The sequence below is a fragment of the Vanessa cardui genome, chromosome 13 (assembly GCF_905220365.1).
Source record: "Vanessa cardui chromosome 13, ilVanCard2.1, whole genome shotgun sequence".
Lineage (NCBI taxonomy): Eukaryota > Metazoa > Arthropoda > Insecta > Lepidoptera > Nymphalidae > Vanessa > Vanessa cardui.
Window position 1 is genome coordinate 3,646,526 of NC_061135.1, and position 23,820 is coordinate 3,670,345.

The window sequence follows — 23,820 nt, forward strand, 5'->3', positions numbered from 1 at the left end:
ATATAAGACATTATACGAACTCGGAAAATTATGAACGCTTATAACGTTAGGAAAAATGTAAATCTCACACGTATATAATAGATGTTTTTGCTCCTTTGAGTGCACGGCATTTGCGATTTTTCTGCGTATAATTATATGGAATGTTATAATTAAAAAAATTCGTAACTTTATTTAACATTATGTGTATAAACGTAATATATGCTATATACTTGATAAGAATGTTTTTGGGAGTTAGCGATTAATTTAATTCTTTACTTAAAATGATTAAAAGAAAAGATAACGTAATAATGAGACTCAATGATTACAGAAAAAAAAACTATGAAGAGTTGAGTGGATAGAATCCTTAGGCAAGTTTCCTATCTCAGTGTTTTCACCACTTGCTACAATAATGCTTATGTTACACTATAAGCTTGTCGTAAAACTTCTTAGAGAGATGAGAGTATTTTTTTAATTGTAAGGAATGGTTTACATTTCCTTACATCGACAATGCATCACCGACCTTATTACTTTAAGCTATTGCACTAGCATACTCGCCCTTCAAACCGGAACACTATACAAAGTATTGATTTAAGAACGCTTATAGACATTAGGCCTTTACAACAACAACAACAGCCTGTAAATTCCAACTGCTGGGCTAAAAGCCTCCTCTCCCTTTGAGGAGAAGGTTTGGAACATATTCCTTTAGGCCTTTAGTCCGATAAAAATGCAAACAAAATAAAAATAATCTTACCTTTATCAAAATCTCTCGACGAAGGTTTCTTGAGTAGAATGGGTTCATGGTCTTCTCTCCTCCATGTGATTTTTGGTGGAGGGTGACCAGTCGCCTTACAAGTGAGTGTGGCGTTCTCTAGCTCCTGAACAGAGACGTCCCCAGATGTGTCATCACTGACTATGTCTGGTGGCACTGTGGAATAAAATATGTTTTTAATATCTGATTGTATTGTATTAATGTTATTGTATCATCTAATATAAAATACTAACTTTTATAAATTGATTTGAAAATGGCAAATAAAAATTATCTAAAAGAATTCATATACTTATGTAGCTTTTTTTCCTTAATTCGTTTTCTGTAAATTTTGCATTCTCTGCTTTATTTAGACGTAGGATGAAATAAATTTTGATTAAAATCTGTTATTTAACATGAATATGAAATAAAGTCAAGTTAAGCTTAATTTTTATTTTATGGTAAAGGTTGGCGGACATACGGGCCACCTGATGGTAAGTGGTCACCATCACCCATAAACAATGTAGTTGTAAAAAATATTAACTATTCCTTACGTCGTCAATGTGCCACCAACTTTGGGAACTAAGATGTTGTGTCCCTTGTGCCTGTAGTTACACTGGCTCACTCACCCTTCAAACCGGAACACAACAATAATGAGTACTGTTATTTGGCGGTAGAATAACTGATAAGTTGGTGGTACCTGCCCAGACGGTTAAATTCGATGAGAATTATAATAAATTAGTTTAATGGAAATCTGATTGGGAAAAATAGATTTATAATAATGTTACGTATTTTATTACCACTTTCCTAATCCTTTACATTTTATTTAAGTTTCTTTATTTTATTTGAATATAAATAAAAGAATATTCTTATTTTTATTCAATGATTTTACGAAATCCGGTTTCGTATTAGCTCACGAAAAGGATCGGTTTTCATTTCAACGTTTTATATTATAATAACGATACAAAACACCGGAAAAAGCAAATCCTATTAAAGTTTTCATGCACGGCATTCAAAAGAAACGAAAAACCTTTGAAATTTTGTTATATTCGGCTACTTGTTGCATCGCTGTAGTTATTTGTTAAGTATTATTTTTTGAAACTCGATTTCGAGTGAAATTCATATGTCAAACAGGATATCTATTCTAATTAATTTTGTGTTAAACAGTAAAACGGCGGGCAGTGAATTATTAGTAAGATTTGGGTGCTTAAGTACTATTTTTCATATTTGTTTGGCATATGTTGGCGGACCAGCATATAGGGTGCTGATGGTAAGAGATCACTATTCCTTACATTGATGTGATGAACCTTGTGCCTGTAGTTATACTGGCTCACTTATCCTTAAAACCGGAACATAACAATACTGAGTACTGAGTATCTGATGAGTGGTTCGTACTTACTCGGTCAGGCTTGTAAAAAGCTCCACCAACAAGAACAATACCAAGTATACTATTTATGTGTGATCATGTGGATGTTTTTTATTGTCCATTATTTCATAAGTAAGATAAACTCCCTCATCCACAATCAAATCGGAGCACGTCTTCAGACATTGTCTATTGTCTATTGCTGTTTGGTGGTATGACAACTGTTGAAAGTCATCTGAATAAAACCTTATCATGGTTACGCAATAAATAAAAATAAAATAGAGATAGCACAAGACCGCCTGCCCATTTAATACATATATTTCAAAAATATTAGAACATACTTGCCTAGGTTTGAAACCCGCAATTAGCCGTTAAGATACATGCGTTCTAACCACTGGGCCATCTCAGCTCAAAATACACATATAGTATATACAGACGAAATGAGAATAATTCGTAGATTTCATTAATAATTAAGTCATCTTTAATAATATAATAACACCTTCAATCCTCTCCGTCAGCGTCATCAGTGGTGTAGAGTTTCCGAGGTATAAAGAACATCCCTTCTGTACCCCGGGAACCCTTCAAGCATGGAGGCCTGCTACGGTGGGGCAACCATTAGGGCGTCACGGCCACATGAGCAAATGATCCCCATGATGTTAAAAAAAACAATATATACCCATATGTTCCACACGAACATTTACATAAATCATAGTTAGGCTGCGAATTTTCTTTGTGGATATTTTGCTGTCAATATATATTGTAAATATATATTACTAAATAGATGCTCTTAATGTATAACTATAACTGTATATATTATTATTATATTAGACAAACTTTAGAACTTCATATGTAGTGTTTAGTAACCGATACTAAGATTTAGAGTATCAAGATTGAGTTACGACGCAATATACTTTGGATAGATCCTGATGCAATATTACATATTATAAGGCTCCAGTGATCTAGTAGTTAAGTTAAACGTTGGTAGGTTTTGAGTTCGGACCCTAGGCGTAGCTTTTAAAAAATACTTTTAGATTTTTATTTATACTGGATGGATGGAAGGCCATTAGATTATAGATTCAAAAAGTTGCCAGGAAGTTAAGAAATTACTTTTTTAAAAAGATATAGATATATAATAATATTATTTACAAGGTAATGCTACAAAATAATAAAGTTACGTTTTTATATAATCAATAACGAATATCAAATTTCATTATATTTTATTGCATTGTACGTTGATAGTATTACTCCAGAAATCGAAAGAGATAACCAAAAACATACTACGTTTCAACTCAATCGTATAAATGATGCGTGAACGAGTAGATTTAAAATGAAAACAAGCAATTTAAAACTGAAATTGTATACATGTACACTAACGTTATATATGACGTCACCATCATAAACTTTTTAGTAAGCCCTACCGAGTCGCCACTTAACATGTGCTTAATTTGTGCTCATAATACATTGCGAGCTTAGTTGTAAAGCGTGTGCGAGTTTAGTATCGTATGAAATCCTTTCACATAACATTCACCGAAAGAAATAACATCGAAGACTTCTTTGTTTTTTATATAAAGTATAATGTTAAATTATTTTAAGTCTTTTTTTTAAGGAATAGGTTGGCGGACGAGCATATGGGGCACCTGATGTTAAGTGGTCACCATTACTCATAGATAATGACGCTGTAAGAAATATTAACTATTCCTTACATCATCAATGCGCCACCAACCTTGGGAACTAAGATGTTATATCCCTTGTGCCTGTAGTTTCACTAGCTCACTCACCCTTCAAACTGGAACACAACAATACTGCGTTCTGTTGTTTAGCGGTAGAATATCTTGAAAATCTTTTCGAGCAAGTGTTTTTATATTTTGTATACTAATAATCTGTGAATGATTTATCATCTTAAGTATTAATCTACGTTGGTGACTAAACTTCATGTAAAAACGTCGGTCCTCATGACTTTATTTTCTGCGAGAAAGTATTAATATTTTAACTGCTATCGCGACCCTAAAAACTTCACTTTTTTCCTCTGATGGTTGATGTTCAACAAAAAGTTTCGGTATGAAAAATTTCCAACCTCTTTGCGTTTCGTCCTATTTATATTTATGTTCGTTTTATGGCGAAATAAATTGTATTCACATTGTCTTTTATGGTACCTTAGATATTAAAAAATAAGGCTACATACGTGTTACCCAGTGTAGAACGCGAGCATCTTAACCGATGATTTCGGGTTCAAACCCATGTAAGCACAACTGAATATTCATGTGCTTAATTTGCGTTTATAATTCATCTCGTGCTCGGCGATGAAGGAAAATATCATAAGGAATACTGCATGTGTCTAATTTCATAGAAATTCTGCCACATATGTATTCCACCAACCAGCATTGGAACAGAGCGTTGGAATACGTTCCCAACCTGCTTCTCAAAGGGACTCCTCTCTTTGAGGAGAAGGTTAGAGCACAAGTTCTTAGAGCCCAGCAGTGGGAAATTTACAGAATGTTGTTGCTTGTCGTTGAATCTAAATTAACAAATACAGTACAATCGAACGAAACTGTAACAACTAGTATGGTTTCATTTGATTGTACTTTTTAAACTATTTGTTACCTAAACCAAAAGTGTAGGCGAAATTTTAGCTCAATACAATGGAAGTCGTTTTTAATTCAGATGCAATATTTGACCCATACATGCACAATACGATCGCAAATAAATGAAAAAAAAAACTCTTGGTTTATACATGAAGTTATAAACTAGGAATATAAAAAATGATTATTAATTTTAATATATAATTTTTTTTGCATTTAATTTGAGTAAAGAGTGAAACCGTTTAATCCGGTTTTGTATTTCATTTTTAGCTTAATATTCGATTTTTCGAATTAATAATATATTCCTTTAACCTTTTACAATATCTATCAAAAAGAAATGTAAAAATATATATTTACCTATTTATTAAAATATCACTGTGATATGAGGAAGCCGGCCCGTGGTGGATGAAATGTCAGCGCGGTGTGAAAAGCCCCAAACCAAACGGGGAGAGGACGCCTTTGCCCAGCAATGGGGTATTATATTATATTTATTTATTTCTATTTATTCTTAAATCTTCCTAACCGAATGTTATTTTTCAGTTCTATGTTATATGCGTATTTTGATAAAAACTGGAGACAGAAAATTAGTTAGTATAGCACCAATTTCTTTCCAAAAGGAAATAACTTTTAAAAAACATTAATGAATGTGCAAGAATAACTAAAAATAGGTTGATTTAAAATCACTTCTCTTATGTTCAAATATAGGCAAGAGCGTCGTTGTCACATTTGTCTAATGCGGTGCTCCATATTAGCGGTTCAGATTAGCCAAATATGTCTCAAAATAATCGCAATTAAAATTTCAATACAGAAATCAATACCTCCAACGCATTCAGTCGTATGACAAAATGTGACTGAAATAAGTTCAGCGCTTTTTGAAAAAATCAACAAATAACCATTTGTTACATAAGGACTTTTAATTTATATTTTAAGAAAATAACTCGAAAAAGAGTAAAGTAGTGATCACTTTGAAGTCGGTGTTATTTTTTAGAAAAAATATTTTATTACATTATACGACGTCGGAACTGAGGCATGTTTCACTTGTGCGCGCTATGATAGATCAACGCATATCGTCGCAAGCGAGGATACGACTATATGCTTGGTAGTTAAAATATGATAAGACTAATAGGGAGTTAAAATCTCACTATTTAAAGAAAATATAAAAATATGGTTTTCATGGATGTGTAGTATTTATCTTTTAACACATTACAGTACCGAAATCTCATATTTGCAAAAAAATCATGTTACGACCTAATGCGTAGGAGGTGTCGAAATTTAAAATGAAATATTCTACTTATAGGATTTTAACACTTGGTATTACTGTCAAATTGAACTTGATATTATATTGAATTCGACAATATAACAATGTATTTATAATAAAAAGTCACGTACAATCTTTGAATGAATATATAGGTATTGGATATACGGCTGGAAATTTCAGTGAAACCGATTTGAATACGTGATCAACGTATCTACGCTTTTGAAATATTTAAATGGGATAATTCCATAAGCTGACCCTATATGAGAGGATATTTCAAAACAAATTACGTCGGCAAACTGTCGCTCGCAATATACTGTCGATAACGGCTTAAATTCTTCTCAATGTAAATCCCCCTCGATTGATTGATACATGTTTGATACCTCGTATAAATAAAACCTTCGTGTATTGGTTAAAGGGATTATTCGATTGACATTCAAAAACTGCATGTTGCTATGATTGAGTTGTACATGAATATTTATAAGGTGAAGCTTGCGACGCGTCGTCGGCGAAAAATTCGGCGTTAGAAATTTCGCGGCGGTGAAGATTTTTTTGTCATAATATACGAAGTTTCAAAAAAACATTCATATTCATAACCGGGAATCTTAATGGGTTTTCTGTGGTTTATGAATTTATTCCATCGACAGTTAATAAACAGTCGTATGTTATACCAGCGCTCGAAAGCGACAATGTTCACGTTTTGAAGATTGTTCAACAAGGGTCAGGCATAAAAAGGACCGTACGTCCTTACTCGGTATTCAAGTTTGATTCATACCAAATCTCATCAAATTTGGTTCAGTAGTTCAGCCATGAAAATGTCATACAAAGACAGACAAAGATACAATCGCATTAATAATATTATAAAGATTTTTCAACATATTTTGAGTGATCTATTCTTTATGAATATACTCAAAACTTACCCAGTACACGATCGTAAAATGTCAAAGGGGAATTTGGGACATTGGTATTAATAAAGATAACATTTAAAGGGTACGCGCATTAAGAGCACTATGAAAATTCGACCATGTGACCAAACCGTGAAAGAGGCTGGTTTCCAAAACGGCGGTAGTGTTTAAATATTGACTATTCAAAATAAAAATTTGTGAAGTTAACTTGAATATATACATATATTTTTTTTTCTAAAAATAATCATTTTTAAATGTATACAAATATATACTATAACTAGTTACTGTATAAATTAATTTGAAAATAAAACTTGATTTGATTTGATTGTTTTGTTAGCGAAAGCAACTTTGTCCAGGCCCAACATTTACCTCACACGTCAAAATAGAAAAATCAAATTTGTATTTTATTAAGATCAAGCAAATACAGGCCATACATAAATTGATGATTTATGATGTTATGTTTAATTGTTGAAGTCAAATTTAAATATTTTTAATGATATTGTTTATATTTATGTTCATTAATATTATTGTAATTTTACTTCTTGATTTAACTTTGTAATCAGTCGATTTGATTTTAATCGTAGATTGTAATTTTGTCTCTTTCTGTTGTCTTTTTTACACGCATACTCTAACATTTGTACTATTTTTAAGTGGAAACTTTATTGGTTTATGATTTAGTAATAATTCCTTAATTCTATGTAATAACACACTGTAAGTTTCCCAAATATAAATAAAATAAAAAATAAATAAAATACGAACTATATAACGACATCTTATAAAATCTAGTTTTATTTTTCAAGTCTTAAAAGTGAATATTTAAAATCACAGGATACCTTTTAATCCCTGTTGACTTAGATCTGAATTGATATCTCAGATAAACTGCCAGACGGCAAAAAGTAGAAAAATGTTTCACAATTCCAGTAATAATAGAGATCTCAAGGAAAGCGTTTGCTACGAAGATCAACACTCCACGTTTTCATTATAACGAAGACGTAATATGAATTCTTGTAAAAAATCTATAAATCTTTCTATTATAAGACCTACGACATGGCTTATTATTTGGTTTATATTTAACAATTTACAATACAACTTGTACAGCCTGTAAATTTCCCACTGCTGGGATAAGGTCTATAGTTGTTGGATTCACACGAAGCAAAATTTCATTGAAATTAGATAAATGTAGGTTTTCTCACGATGTTTTCCTTAGCCACCGAGCTCGAGATGAATAATAAACACAAACTAAGCGCATAAAAATTCAGTAGTGCTTGCCTGGGTTTGAACTCGCAATCATCGGTTAAGATATGCGCGTTCCAATTACTGGGCTCATTATTATATATATTTCTCACATAATTACTATTAATTTCAAGTTTTTATTTTATTTACTTAAATAAGAATTATTTATATTAAAACGTAAATTATGTACGATTGGAATTTAAATCATTTTTATCGTCCAGAGGATCGGAATTGCAATTCAGCAAGGAAATGGTGCTAGCATTCTTGCCACCATTCCATGCGGTCATGATTTGTACGATAGCTATTTTAAATGTTAATTCTTTATTACAATTTGTTTTATTTTAAGGTAAATTTTAAATTAATCATTGTAAGTTATTGCAAATGGTATGAATTGATTTTGAGTTGTAATTATTGTTGGCTGTATTCTTAGTAACCATTGCTTTGTGACGGAACAGCAGAAATTAAAATATTTCAAATAAAACGAAAAAAAGAAATGAGAAACTCTAGTATTTTATTAAGGTACTGAAGAAACGTGTGTTTTTTCAATAATTCATCTGAAAAAGTTAGAAACATTCAAACAAAACTAATAAAAGAAGTCAGAATAAGAGAGGCGTACTCACTTCGCACAGATTCAAAAGAAATTTCCATTCGACACCAACTGGCCAAAGAAAAATGGCTGTAAAAAACTAATCGAGTCACAGAGTCAGGTCGCGTTCGAATATGGAACAAGTTCGAAATTGGAAAAGGAATCGCGAGTTTCGCCATGCAAATCGTGGGCACAAATAAAAGTAAATTGTCAAACTTTCGGTATTTGAGGCTAGAAATACATCAGTTTCCGAACAGTTCGCCGCTTGCTGTGTTAACGTATCGTTCTAATGAGAAAAAGTAATTTGTGACGCTATAAAGTTCGGAAATGTTGTTGAAATAAGTAAAAGCGAAAAGTTTTCTGTATGAGAAATGTACGTTTAGAAATTTTTGTTCATTTATTATTATGTAATACGAATATTAAATCAATTACGTTTTGTATTTCAGTTTTTGTACGTAGATATGTAGCTCTAGTGTACTTCACATTCCATGCCAAGTACTACCATTGAAATACTTCACCTGAAGATTTCTGCTAGAAAATGCATTTATTAAAACCAACTCTCCGCACTTTACTTTTGTTTGATATTATTTTTAATACTTATCCGATTTTTATTGTACGACTTTTTATTAAATATATTGAATACGTAATGTAAAATCTTTCTATCAATATATTTTTAAACTATTTTTATTTTTTTAGTAGTATTTAATTGTACATAAAGTTATTGGATATATTTAGAAGTATTACCTATTAATAATAATCTTATTATCATGTACTTAAGTCTTAAGTCTCATGTACTTAAGTATTTATCATATTTATCTAGCTCATGTATGGATTTTTATTTGTGTGAATGTGTGCCCCATATCCACGCACACATTCTAATACATGCACAATATTTGATAATCTCCATTTAAATACGATTTAAAAGTACATCAGTATGATATTTGTATTAAAATAAAAAAGAGGAACATTTTTTTAATTGAGATGGAATTTTAGATTAAAATTTTTATACATAATTATATATTTGATTGTATAACATACTTATTTATTTTTCAGAACGTCTGTGTATGCATGAATGTACTAACTTAGCACTAACTTCATTTACGTCTAATTAGAAGTATGAATTATTTTGTAGTACCTTTAAGTGTATATTCGTATTATATTCACACAATAATCTTAGTCAATTTATAAAGGTGTATCTCAATGATGTTAACGAGAAACTTGTTATTATATGACGTCATTTTTATTTGTTAATTTTTTCAGGTACATTATAAGTATTAGTTTATTGTATGTAGATTAATTGTGAACTTAGTCATCTGATGGAATTTGGTTTTTGAAGATATTTTAACCCTTATGTCCATTTTGTGTACAAATAACCGCCAACAATCTTGGAAATTAAAAGGTTGTGGATGGCCACTTGGCTTTATTTACAAGGATTTATTCATTCTTAAAGCAAGAATACAACATGAGTCAGTGGTACAATAAGTGGCCAGTGCGTCGTACTAACCCAGACGATCTTAAGTCCATCACACTCAACAATGAATACTGGAAATGTGGTCCATATAGTGAAAAAAACTACTCTTTCCTGGCGGTTTTTAAACAACCAAGATAAGGTATTGATACTTTTAACGTTTAATTAAATCTTTTTAAATGTCACACTCAATAATAAAAGAAGAATTAATAATAATCATGTTTAGAATATTACAATAGAAAAGATTAGAATAGAATATTACAATAGAAAACGAAATAATCTGTACCTTTTTGGCATAAATAAAAGCAAAAAAATTTTTTTGTTGTCTTTTTTTACGGCATATGTCGGTGGACGAGCACATGGGCCACCTGATGATAAGTGGTCACCACCGCCCATGGACAATAGACAATATAAGAAATATTAACCATTCCGTACATCGACAACCTTGTGAATTCATTTAATGAACAGTGATACTATGTTCCTTATGGCCTAAGTTACACTGGTTCACTCACCCTTCAAATCAGAATACAACAATACAGAGTACTGTTGTTTGGCGGCAGAATATCATGAGCGAGTGTTAAGTAACTAGAGGAACTTGCACAAAGACCTTAGACCACGAGTAATTATGTATTATTTTAGTTAAATGATCGTTGAGCGAATGAAAATTATGTACACTTGTTTATTTATTTATTTATTCATTCATAGGTACACAAACAGAACCAATACATTAAAATTACGAAATTACATAATTTTGAGCTAGATTACATTACTAAGCATGTGTACACGTCGTGCTCATATCAATTATATATCAATGCAGTCTGATACTAATTTATATAATCATCAAAAATTAATAGATTATAGTATACATATAAATTAAAAATAAATATACATATAAATAAATAATGAAAGTTATGTATATTTTTTATTGATCTTGGTAGCAATTTGAAGTGTTTTTTTTACAATATTAAATTGAATATTACGGTTAGTGTATATAAATAAATTAATGAATCAGTCTGCTAAGACTAAGTAAAAGTAAAGTAACAGCCTGTACTTTTCCCACTGCTGAGATAAGGCCTCCTCTTCCATTAAGGAAAGGGTTTGGAACATATTCCACCACGCTGTTCCAATGCGGGTTGGTGGAATGCACATGTGGCAGAACTTCGATTAAATTATACATATGCAGGTTTACTCAAACACAAATTAAACGAACCTGCAATCATCGGTTAAGATGCACGCGTTCTAACCACTGGGCCATCTCAGCTCTAAGACTAAGGAGTAAAATTAATTTGTTCAGTTCATCATTAAAATTTAGGTTACATTCAAAAGTGATATTTCCTATAACTGTTAACTGTATCAGATACTGTAATATAAATCTTATGAAACACATCCCGCGCGCGATATAAGAGACAGTTTCAAAACTTTTTAACCAACTTTCTCGAGAAATGTTTAATGTTCGACGTTTATTTTTATTCGCTTTGAGAACGACGATGTTTCATTTAAAAAAAATATTCCTATTTAAAACCCACATAGCTCAGTGATAACCACATATTATATAAATAATAATTTTAACAAAAAGAATAACCGACTTCAAACAAAAAAATATTTTCAAACAAATAAATATGCACTAAAAAGTAATAAAAATAATTACATATTTAAGATATTTTTAAAGTCCCCCTAAGTAAAATAAAATGAAAAATATTAGACTACTTAAAAGTCGATTCACGATTATATAACGTAGTTATAGTTATTGTTATATTTGGAGTCGGTGTCACATTCGATTCACAAAAATTATCAAAATCGGTCCACCCAGTGAAAAGTTATGAGGTAACAAACATAAAAAAAATACAGACGTAACCTCCTTTTTGAAGTCGGTTGAAAACAGTCCTATGACCGCGTCTGTCTATCTGTATGTTTGCGATAAAATCCAAAACTACAGATCGGATTTTCATGTAGACAAAGGGATTCACAACGAAGGTTCATTTATATAATTTATTAAGGTTTATATGTATGTAAGTTGAAACAGAATGACAATGAAATAAAACTAGTTTAAACGGATTTTAATCGCGTATATTAGTTATTTTTAACAACCCAACGGGTAGACTGCTACCCGTGACCACGAACGCTGTAAAGTGTTCGAAGAGCCGAGATGGCCCAGTGGTTAGAACGCGTGCATCTTAACCGATGATTGCGGGTTCAAACCCAGGCAAGGGCCGCTGTTTCATGTGCTTAATTTGTCTTTATAATTCATCTCGTGCTCAGCAGTGAAGGAAAACATCGTGGGAAACCTGCATGTGACAAATTTCATAGAAATTCTGCCATATGTGCATTCCACCAACCCGCATTGGAACAGCGTGGTGGAATATGTTCCAAACCTTCTCCTCAAAGGGAGAGGAGGCCTTTAGCCCAGCAGTGGGAATTTACAGGCTGTTGTTGAGTAATAATCGCGAAAATTTAAGACAACATTATGACAATATTGTTAAGCGTGTCGAAAAAAAGGAACAATAAATATATAAATAAAGGGTAAAAATTTAAAAAAAAATTTACACCTACGCGTGCGAAGCCAGGGCGGGCCGCTAGTTCATTATAATTCATGGATCAGTTCCATCATCATTCAATTGTTTTATTTAGCAAGTTGTCATAGGAAAGGTAAACATCACAAGAACGCCCTGTAGTTGAAAGAAATTGGGTTACCAATAAACAGTGGCCTATCAAAACGGGTCATAACGATATTCAGACGATTTATTGGTCCCCGATACATATTTAACAGGGTAAAAGATCGTTTATGCTCGACAATCATTGGCTTTTACCAATGAATATAATTTAATCGCATGCTAAATAAAACATTGACAAAAAAAGTGTGTTACTCGATAAAATATTAGATTTTTTATGGTATAGGTTAGGCCTGGCGGACGAGTATATGGGCCACCTGATGGTAAGTGGTTACCATCAACAATGACGCTGTAAGAAATATTAACTATTCCTTACATCGTCAATGCGCCACCAACCTTGGGAACTAAGATGTTATGTCACTTGTGGCTTTAGTTACACTGGGTCACTCACCCTTCAAACCGGAACACAACAGTACTGAGTACTGTTATTTGGCGGAAGAATAACTGATGAGTGGGTGGTACCTACACAGATGGGCTAGCACGAAGCCCTACCACCAAGTAAAATAGTAAAAACTAGATGATAAAAATCGCGTCTCAATAAAGTAAATTATATTAAATTCGAATGCCCAAGTTATGTAAATGTCGCATATTGAGTTTCCTATTAGTTTTTCTCAGTATCTACACTTCGAACCGAATTTAATCTTGTAAAATGACGTTTCTAAAGTGCTTGTAAGAACCTAATTGGATAAAGTGTATTTTAATTTTGGTTAAAATCGAATTTAATCTAGGACTTATTTTCTCTCTGTATAATTATATACTGAAGTTATAAATTCATAAACATAAAAACAGGACCATCAGTAAAGATCACTTAAACGAGACAAGAATAGCAACTAATATTATAATTGTAAAAGTTAAAAATTCTGTTTAATGTTCTTTCTCAGCTAAACTACTGTACCGATTTTGATCAAATTTCGTATGGTGCAAGTTTGAATTACAATCAAAGACAAAGACTTCTTTTTAATGTACCTAAAACTTGCTGAATCGCATGCAAAACCACGGGTAACAGCTAGTTTATTTTAAATGAACTCTACGTACGTCCCTTGCTAAACATATACACATATATTATGTAAATATATAGAGAGCTCTATAACAATCGTATATAAAGTCTAATAACAAAGCATCAAGGAGTTCTTTTTTACAGAAATAAGAGTATGAAAAACTTTATCTTGGTTTGTCGCAAGATATAAGATATTAGTCGTTGTCAGCGCGGGTGACACCGCCCTCAATAAACTTGCCACAAGTAAAAAGGAAAAGACGGAACACTTTTAAACAAAAACTAAGTTCATACACACATTATATATTTTTATTGAATACAAGTTAACTTTTACGCATAATGAGTATTATGTGTCCTTTGATTGAAAATCGCTTCATAACAAATGTCATCAAACTATGTTTCTTTATTTGGCTGTAAAACATCAATATACAAACAGACAGATACGACTCTACAACAACAACAACAGCCTGTAAATTCCCACTGCTGCGCTAAAGGCTCCCTCTCCCTTTGAGGAGAAGGTTTGGAACATATTCCACCACGCTGTTCCAATGCGGGTTGGTGGAATACACATGTGGCAGTATTTCGTTGAAATTAGACACATGCAGGTGGTGAGTCATGCATGGTGGCAGAATTTCTATGAAATTTCTCACATGCAGGTTTCCTCACGATGTTCTCCTTCACCGCTGAGCACGAGATGAATTATAAAGACAAATTAAGCACACGAATCAGCGGTGCTTGCTTGGGCTTGAACCCGTAATCATCGGTTAAGATGCACGCGTTCTAACCACTGGGCCATCTCGACTCGCTTTTATAATATTAGTTTAGTTGTAGATTGTAAAAATTATAAGTGATACGAGATTGAATTACAATTAGAGAACTGACTACATGGGTCTGACAAAATTCTGCCTAATATTTAATGTGCGTCCACCAAACTTTGTAAAACTAAATGGGTCTGCATTTCAAGGGGATAACCTTTGAGAAGCATTGGATCATTAAAAATATTTTATCTTAAGCACTTAAAACTGCCATATCTCTCCAGCGGTTAAGTAGTGGTCGCTAGCCGGGTAAATAAATTATACGTTGTTGTGTATTTGTCAAGGATTTTTCAATCTGGAATTACTAAGCTGAATGCAAGTCTTAACCTTAATCTGATTCTCGTCTTTTTAGATATTATCGTTATCGGTACTTGTGCTTTGTACTAAATGAGAAAAATTGGTAGGTTTGTGTAAAAATATGTTTCCGATGGAATTTAATATGGCTCTCATAACACTAAGTTTATATTATGAACGAAACTCAGTTTTATTTTTTTTCGTCTTACAAATCACTACAACAAAAAAAATTAACTCACACACCCACAAATAATATGAGCATTTACTCACTTACACACACATGTCCACACATCTGTTATTTAATTGTATTCTATTGAACTACATAGACGTCAAGAATACGTCTATAGTTAAATATGAATCCTATTTTATCGCGAGATATTCCCCCATTATTCGTCGTCAGCTCGGGTGACACCGACCTCAATAAAGTGGCGAACAAGTTGAAATTGAAAAAGAAATCGGGACCACATGCAAATAGTACAATATTGCTAAACTATTCCCTTAGCCTCGGAAGGACGAAGTTTTATTATGTTTTAAGCGAGGACAAAATGTTATTACTCTTTAATACCCATTGGAGTGAATATTTTAGTTTGAGAACCAGTGACTTAATTCGTTTATTTGTTGGAGTTTGTATATAAATAAGTTTGTTTTTCTTTATTCTTTTAAAAGTAAGCGTCACTAGTGCACATGAGTTTTTATCTAAATACTGTTTATATATTTTTTATTTTGTTTTAAAGTAAGCATTATTATTGCAATGTTTTACAAGTCTCTGGGCGATAATAAGTCACTGGTTCAACCCCGACCCCTTCAGCACTTCTTGCCTCACCCCTTGTAAAAGCTTTTATCTTACTTGAAGGGGTAAATTGAAATATTATTAATTCCTTGAAATGAAAAATTGGTAATTTACTTAGGATGATTCTAAAAAATATTTTGAGTACGCAATTATTTTTATTACTATTTAGTGCATATTTATTTGTATTAAAATAGTGTTTTGTTTGAAGTAGGTTTTTCTTTTTGTTAATTTTTTTTTTAAGTAAAACTGATGTAGACTAATATATTCTAAACTAATTTTAGTGAGTAACACATCTTACAATAGATAGATATTGACGGTTGAATATTTGATGTGCTACTATTGTCTATCCATATTTATATAAAAGTTATGTAATTATTTTGAATCTAAGTACACGCTAAAGGATTCCATTGCTGAGGACACTTTTTCTCTTGAAAACTTTTGCTGTTTGTACCAATGCAATGTACGAGCACATATGAATGTGTGTGAACTTAGCAGATGATTGTCCGGTAGATCACAATTAAATGTGAGTTCTGTTAGCATGCAGAAGAGTTCTATAGTTCCTGATAGTTTTTAGGAATAGTTCTGGCGTTTTTACCTTAAAAAAAATTGTCGACGAAATGATCTGCTAACTTCCCGTAGCAGATCATTTCCCAGCAGATCAAAAATAAATAGGATATCTAAGCGCATATAGCTGAGTTCTATAGTTCCTGATACTTTTTAGAAATAGTTCCGGTGTTTTTACGGGGAAAATCGTGAAAAATGAAAAAAAAATAGTGGGAACATAAAACGACTAAAAAAACCGTTTTAAACGTTTGAAAACATTTTTAAAAGCAGGAACTCTTTTATTTCTGGTATAAAGTAATGATAAATATCAATTAAAACTCGCAATTAAGTTAAAACAAATATTTTACTGTCAGCAAATCATGGTAGAGCAATTAACTTAAAGGAAAACTAAAATTCAATGGTTAAAAATTATAATAATCAACACTAAAGGCTAGAACTCCCTCCATTATCACAGACTGCTGTGAGATCTGAAACAAAAAACCTCGTTTCGAGTCGAAAAATTGCGTTTCAGAATCAGCAAATCAACTCTTTTTGAGTCCAGAACTCGCATTTAAGTGCCAGCAGATCATGGTCGCAATATTAAAAATTCGTAAAATTCTATTTAATATTATTTCAAATTATATCACCGCTAAGGGCTAGAACTCCTTCGTTTCTTACATATGGGAATCAGAACTGAAACGCAATTTTTCGACTCGAAACGAGGTTTTTTGTTTCAGATCTCACAGCAGTCTGTGATAATGGAGGGAGTTCTAGCCTTTAGTGTTGATTATTATAATTTTTAACCATTGAATTTTAGTTTTCCTTTAAGTTAATTGCTCTACCATGATTTGCTGACAGTAAAATATTTGTTTTAACTTAATTGCGAGTTTTAATTGATATTTATCATTACTTTATACCAGAAATAAAAGATTTCCTGCTTTTAACAATGTTTTCAAACGTTTAAAACGGTTTTTTTAGTCGTTTTATTTTCCTACTACTTTTTTTATTTTTCACGATTTTCCCCGTAAAAACACCGGAACTATTTCTAAAAAGTATCAGGAACTATAGAACTCAGCTATATGCGCTCAGATATCCTATTTATTTTTGATCTGCTGGGAAATGATCTGCTACGGGAAGTTAGCAGATCATTTCGTCGACAATTTTTTTTAAGGTAAAAACGCCAGAACTATTCCTAAAAACTATCAGGAACTATAGAACTCTTCTGCATGCTAACAGAACTCACATTTAATTGTGATCTGTTGGACAATGATCAGCTAAGTTCACACACATCACATATGATAGAGTAACATCCAATATATGAAATTTTCCTCAATGAGATAAATTATAATCTATAATTGACTACTTCAAGTACCCGTAAAATAATATAATATACTTCTGTTAAATTTATTTATCGTCGTATCCTTAAAATGAGTTCCTCAAAAAGGTTGAACTATATTACGCTCCAAATACAACATAATTATATTGTTGTTTTAACCCTACAAAACACGTAGTAAAGTACGTCAGTGTCCTGTCATTGAACCCTACTATTAACTTGAATTATTTATACCTTTGTTTCATTGTTATTTTAGATGACATAGACAACGAAACGACGTATGTTTTTGTTAAAACGTCAATAATTAATAATTATAGTGAATACACTTAAGATGTTTTAAAATGTTTTTGTTTTTCTCGTTCTTTTGTTTTATGTATGTGTATATACTAAACTATATGTAACTTCTTTGATTTCTTCTAAAATCAAAACTGAATGACTCTACGCTTTGATTATATTACGAACAACAGCAATTAATTTATTATAAGTCAAATCCTTAATACAAACCTTTATTTTGTGTGGTAACATTTTCATATTAATATACTTTATTAGTATTAAAAAAACATAATATATAGGAATAATACAAAAATTGATAAATATCATAAAATGGTCTTTCAAACACTCACAATTCCATTAATTCCATTTCAAAAGATTTCCATTATTAATAAAATGTATTTTATCCCGATATACATATTTTTTTTGAGCTGAGATGACCCAATGGTTTGAACGCGTACATCTTAACCGATGGTTACGGGTTCAAATCCAGGCAAGCACTATTTAAATGTGCTCAATTTATGTTTATAATTCATCTCGTGCTCGGCGGTGAAGAAAAACATCGTGAGGAAACCTGCATGTGTCTAATTTCTGCCACATGTGCATTCCACCAAACTGCATTGGAACAGTGTGGTGGAATATGTTCCAAACCCTTTGCTTAATGGGAGAGGAGGCCTTAGCCCAACAGTGGGAAATTTACAGGCTGTTATTTTACTTTACTTTTTTTGTCCATATGGTTTTATGCAATTTAATCTTAAAAAACATTATGTTTAAGTCAGTTAAAAATCCATTTATTGATAAAGTATGAAGAACTGTAAAGCTATTCTGTAAGACTGTAATAATTATAAGGATAGCGGCTCAGTAATCAATACCGTGAACATGACATGTGCTGGTTAATACCTTGGAATAGAAACTATAATATACACGTTACTAATGAAAAAATATTGTGCATTTGGAAACAAGAATGAATGAATTTTACTACACACAACATAGTATATGTGTACACGGTATATACACCAAAATATATTTTTTCAAAATTTTGTACGTACATAATCATTGGAATGGCTGGTCCGATTTTGATGGGACTTTCGCTAACAGGTAGCTGATATAATAAGGAGTAACTTATTGCACAACAATATTTTTTGTTAAATTAAAAACACAGCTAGTATTTCATAAAAGTGTTGTTATATATTCATGAATTGTAACAAACTAATGAACTTATAACATTAAATATACCGATTTGACTAGCTCATAATTTTCTGTACAATTTCACCCAGTGCTAATAAGTCTAATCACGCATATTGCACATTGCGCCGTATGTTATTTGAGTTTTTGTAACGATAAGGCTTCTTGCCTTTCACAGAACCATTCTTAGAACCATAATAATAATTAGCCACTTTTTCAACGCGACATTTATGTCTTTATAATATTGAAGTTTATTTAAAAAACTTCATATATCCACGTAACATGAAATAATTTAACCTTTATTTCATTATATAAAACTGGAAATTAATTATTAATTTTATAATAATTAATTAACCATCAATATAATAAATATTAATGTATTTTTCCACGCATTCTTGATTTGTAGAGTGACTATCTTTATTAATATTTGTATATATTATCATCATTTCATAATATAAAACAAAGTCGCTCACCGCTGTCTTTCCCTATTTGATATGCTTAGATCTTTAAAATTACACAACTATTCTTGGTTCTTTATGAAAGCTAGACTTGATATGTATCATATTACTCATTACATGTTCTACCTTTAAACATAAATATCAGTATTGTTGTGTTTCGATCCTTGTCGGGCGATCGAGTAACTACAGCCACAAGGCTCAACATTTTAGTTCCTAAGGAATGGTTACCATTTCGTTCGACGCATAAAAGGTGACCATTTATAACAGAGTTGCAATAGTCCGCATGGACTGTTAAATCGACTACCCTACTTATTTTATTCAAAATAAAACTGATTTTATACACAACAATATTTTTGTTACACAATATAATAAAATTAGAAGAATAATTTTATATTATGCTAACAAATTGTAAATACTTTTAGCTTGAAATAATTTATAGGAAGGTAATAATAAAATCAAAAACATTATCCTTCATTTATTATTCAAGCATTACACTCACTTATTGATTGTCAAAATTCTATTACCGGTTCCGAGGAAGTATCTCGGATCTTATCGAAGAGAATTACAATATCTTATTTTTAAAAACAATGCTTGACGTTGTTCCCAATGAATATTTATATGTTTATTTGTATCAGCCCGGAGACGATCGTTTCATTCCCGTTGTATAATCATCTAAAAATACACATTCTCGTCAGAAATAGTGACGTATAACATCGACGAAAATATTATTAATGAAAAAGTTAAAAAACTAAGGACGACACAAATGTTGGTAATTAAGAAATTTTCTTTTCATTTATTAATAATTTGCTCAGCGAAATGACTTTTATATTTCATAGCATTTTTTAAACGTTTAAAGGGGTTGGTTTTTTAATTCTTTCGACTTTTAATTTGAGCATATTAATGGCTCTATGAGGTCTGAAAGAGACCAATTAGTGTATAAATGCTCTAATGAATTGATATAAATGAATTCCGTTGAAATATCTCGAATAATTTTATTTCGACGAATGCTTTTTCAAGATTATATTAATTTATGAATGTAAATTTTTGTGTTGAACAAATCCGGTTTGGTCATTAAACATCCAGGAATAAGATGTCTCTAATTGAAGTCGAATGGAAAAATCAATTTATAATTTGCATTAACTTACTACAAACAATATGTGTTTTTATGTTATAAATTTTTAATTATCCATGTTATTGATGTTGAAGATTTATGCATTTTTTAAATGTCCAGTGATTTAATTGTCGATCTCTGTGGTCGAGTAGTGTACGCCAGTTTTCAATGTTCCGGGTTTGATTCCCGGTCGAGTCGATGTAGAAAAAGTTCATTACTTTTCTATGTTATCTTGGGTCTGGGTGTTTGTGGTACCGTCGTTACTTCTGACTTACCATAATACAAGTGCTTTAGCTACTTATATTGGAATCCGAGTAATGTATGTGATGTTGTCTGATATTTATATTTATTTACACATCAGCCTTTTATTGATAAGTAATGTCAGTGATATTTTGTAAGCATACAAAATGGAAAACTACAAGCTATAATTGTTTAGTTTAAGTGTTTCAAAATAAAATTACCAATATAAATAACGTATTTATTCTAAATGTCCAAAAATTCATGTAAATATATAGTCGTATAAATAAATAAACAACTCTAACAAGGAATTTAATAGACGTGATATCATCGGTCGGGATCTTGAATACTATATAATATTCAATATGGGTTCACGAAAACATTGCATTTTAAATGTACGCAAAGCTGCTATTGGTATTGGAAGTTAAATTAAAGTACATATAAGCAATTAGGTGTTATAATGTAGTATTATAATATAAATTATTTAATAACAGTCTGTAAAATTCCCACTGCTGGGTCAGGCCTCTTCTCCCTTTGAGGAGAACTCAATACGTGTTGGTGGATTCACATGTGATAGTATTTCGTTGAAATAAGACACATGCAGGTTTCCTTACGATGGTTTGCTTCACCGCCGAGCTCGAAATGAATTATAATCACAAGTTTAGCACATGAAAATTCAATGGTGCTTGCCGGGGCTTAAACCCACATTCATCGGTTAAGATGTATCCATTCTAACCACTAGGCTATCTCGGTTTTTTATATAAATCAAGATATAATTAATCAACAACTTTAAGAGCATTATAGAGGAGGGCTTTTAACAAATCGCAAGAAAAACGCAAATTAAAGTTTTGTTAATGCAAGGGCGGAGCGGAAATGGTTATTTTAAACCACAACTGACATACAACTTTGTATATCGAATAGATTAATAATAATTTTAAAATCTGATATAAGCATGAACACATACCTATTCATATTTATTGATATAGGTAAATATATATACACGCGCTTGACTTAATATTATTCTTATGGTAAAGCAATTACCTCTGTGTATATATTTCACTGTTAACATTGAAATTCACAATACAGAATAACGTGCATTATTACACTCCATTTAATGATTTCCGCTTCATACGTGCGCAAATAAAATAAACGAAGGACGTACGAAATGTACTTTCCGTATCAATGAATATGTTTTCCAGATTCATTCTACCCAAAAACACATATAACATACATTTTAAGATCGCTTTAAATTGGAATATTAAAATTTGTGACAGTAAATGTTTTAATCGTAGAAAATTTCTTATCGAAATAAAACTAGTTTTAACGGATTTAAATCGGGTAGACTGGTATACTGGAAATAGGTCTACTCGTGACCACAAAAGCTGTAAAATGTTCGAAGCGTCGGGATGATAAAAATAATTAATATACGCGATTTAAATCCGTTGAAACTAGTTTTATTTCGATGTGTAATAATCGCGAAAATCTAAGACAACAATAATTTATTATTTCTGCTAACACACATTAGAACAGTGCGGTGGAATAAACACACTGAATTTTTTGCTGGTTTTTCTCAGTAGACGCTACATTTCGAGCTTCACTTAATATACCTAGTTGTTAAATGACGATTCAAAAGTGGACATAAAAACCTACTTGAATAGAGTATATTTTGATTTGATTCGATTTACTGGATGATTTATGTTTACCAAGATCTTGTTATTACTGGGTGATCTGGTGGGTCTTGTCTCAATTTTGTATCTCTTAGTCTTACGATCACTTTGTTACGGTGTGTTATCGTAAAGGTTTATGGTATAATGACTCAAACTAATAGGAAGCGCGTGAATTGGTTCCTTTCAAAAATAATCTATGCTTATACAATAAATGTGTAAGTAACTCTGTTTGTATGTCTGTCTGTTGCTCTTTCGTTTTCCGTCACGACATACGAGTCGTTAGGCTCAGGGATCCAGGTGGACCCGAAAAAGATGTCGGACTTCAAAAAGTTGAATATTAAGTAAAATTTCTTAAATTCAATTATATGAATGATAGATACCTACTCGAAGTTGAAAGAGAAATATTAAAAAACGAATCAAACCAATCAACCAATTTAGATGAAAATATAATAAAATCGTGTGAAGCAAACTTGATCTCCAAGAAAAGACATAGGCTTTTTTGGCTCACACATGATAACCAGTCCCTAAAACGTTAACGAACCCGCGCGCTATAACTAGTATCAAAACAATCCAGATGTTTTTCAACATAGAAAATTAATGAAACCGATTATAATATATATTTTACAAGAAAGTAAAATACTTCAGAATATTCAAAGCATTGTAAATGTCAAATCGTAACCTCGCCTCCTGACCGATCGATCAGTCCTGCACGCCCTAGAAAGCAAGCAATGGGTTGGGCGGAAACGTTCACTTGATTTTAATATATTTTATATCCAGCCATAGATAATGATGTTTACAAATAGAATAAAGTTTGTTTCAAATATTTACTAAGGAGCTTTTGTATAATCTTATAACATGTATAAATACATATTTGAAGGCATCGTCAATATTAATATAATAAATGTGAAAGTAACTCAGGCTGTCTGTCCGTCTGTCACACATTCTTTCACGACCAAACCGATGACCGAATTTGATAAAATTTGGTGTGAAGTAAACTTAGACTTCAAGGAACTGTACCTGTTTTTTGCCTAATATATGACAACCAACTGCCCAAAACGCAAGCAAAGTCGCGCGCGGCAGCCAGTTTATTATATAGCTCTAGGCTGAGATGAAAAGTATGCTACTGCACCGTACAAGCGATACCAATGATTAAAACTGAAACATCATTAATATATAGCTATCTTTAATATTGGACAACATAACATATGTATATCATGTAAGTAGATCCCAATGTGAGTAGCTAAGGTACTTGTGTTATGAAAAATCAGAATTAACGACGTTACAAACACTCAGGCTCAAGACAACATAGAAAATTAATGAGCTTTTTCTACTTCGACTCGG

General features: G+C 31.7%; 1 protein-coding gene across 1 annotated transcript in view; it reads right to left on the minus strand.

Moving 5' to 3' along the window:
* Window positions 1–23,820, minus strand: part of LOC124534873 (lachesin-like) — a 96,351-nt gene that overhangs the window by 28,912 nt on the left and 43,619 nt on the right. The window contains exon 4 of the mRNA XM_047110916.1: window positions 731–904. Within this exon, the coding sequence (XP_046966872.1) occupies window positions 731–904 (174 nt within the window). The remainder of the gene's footprint in view (window positions 1–730; window positions 905–23,820) is intronic.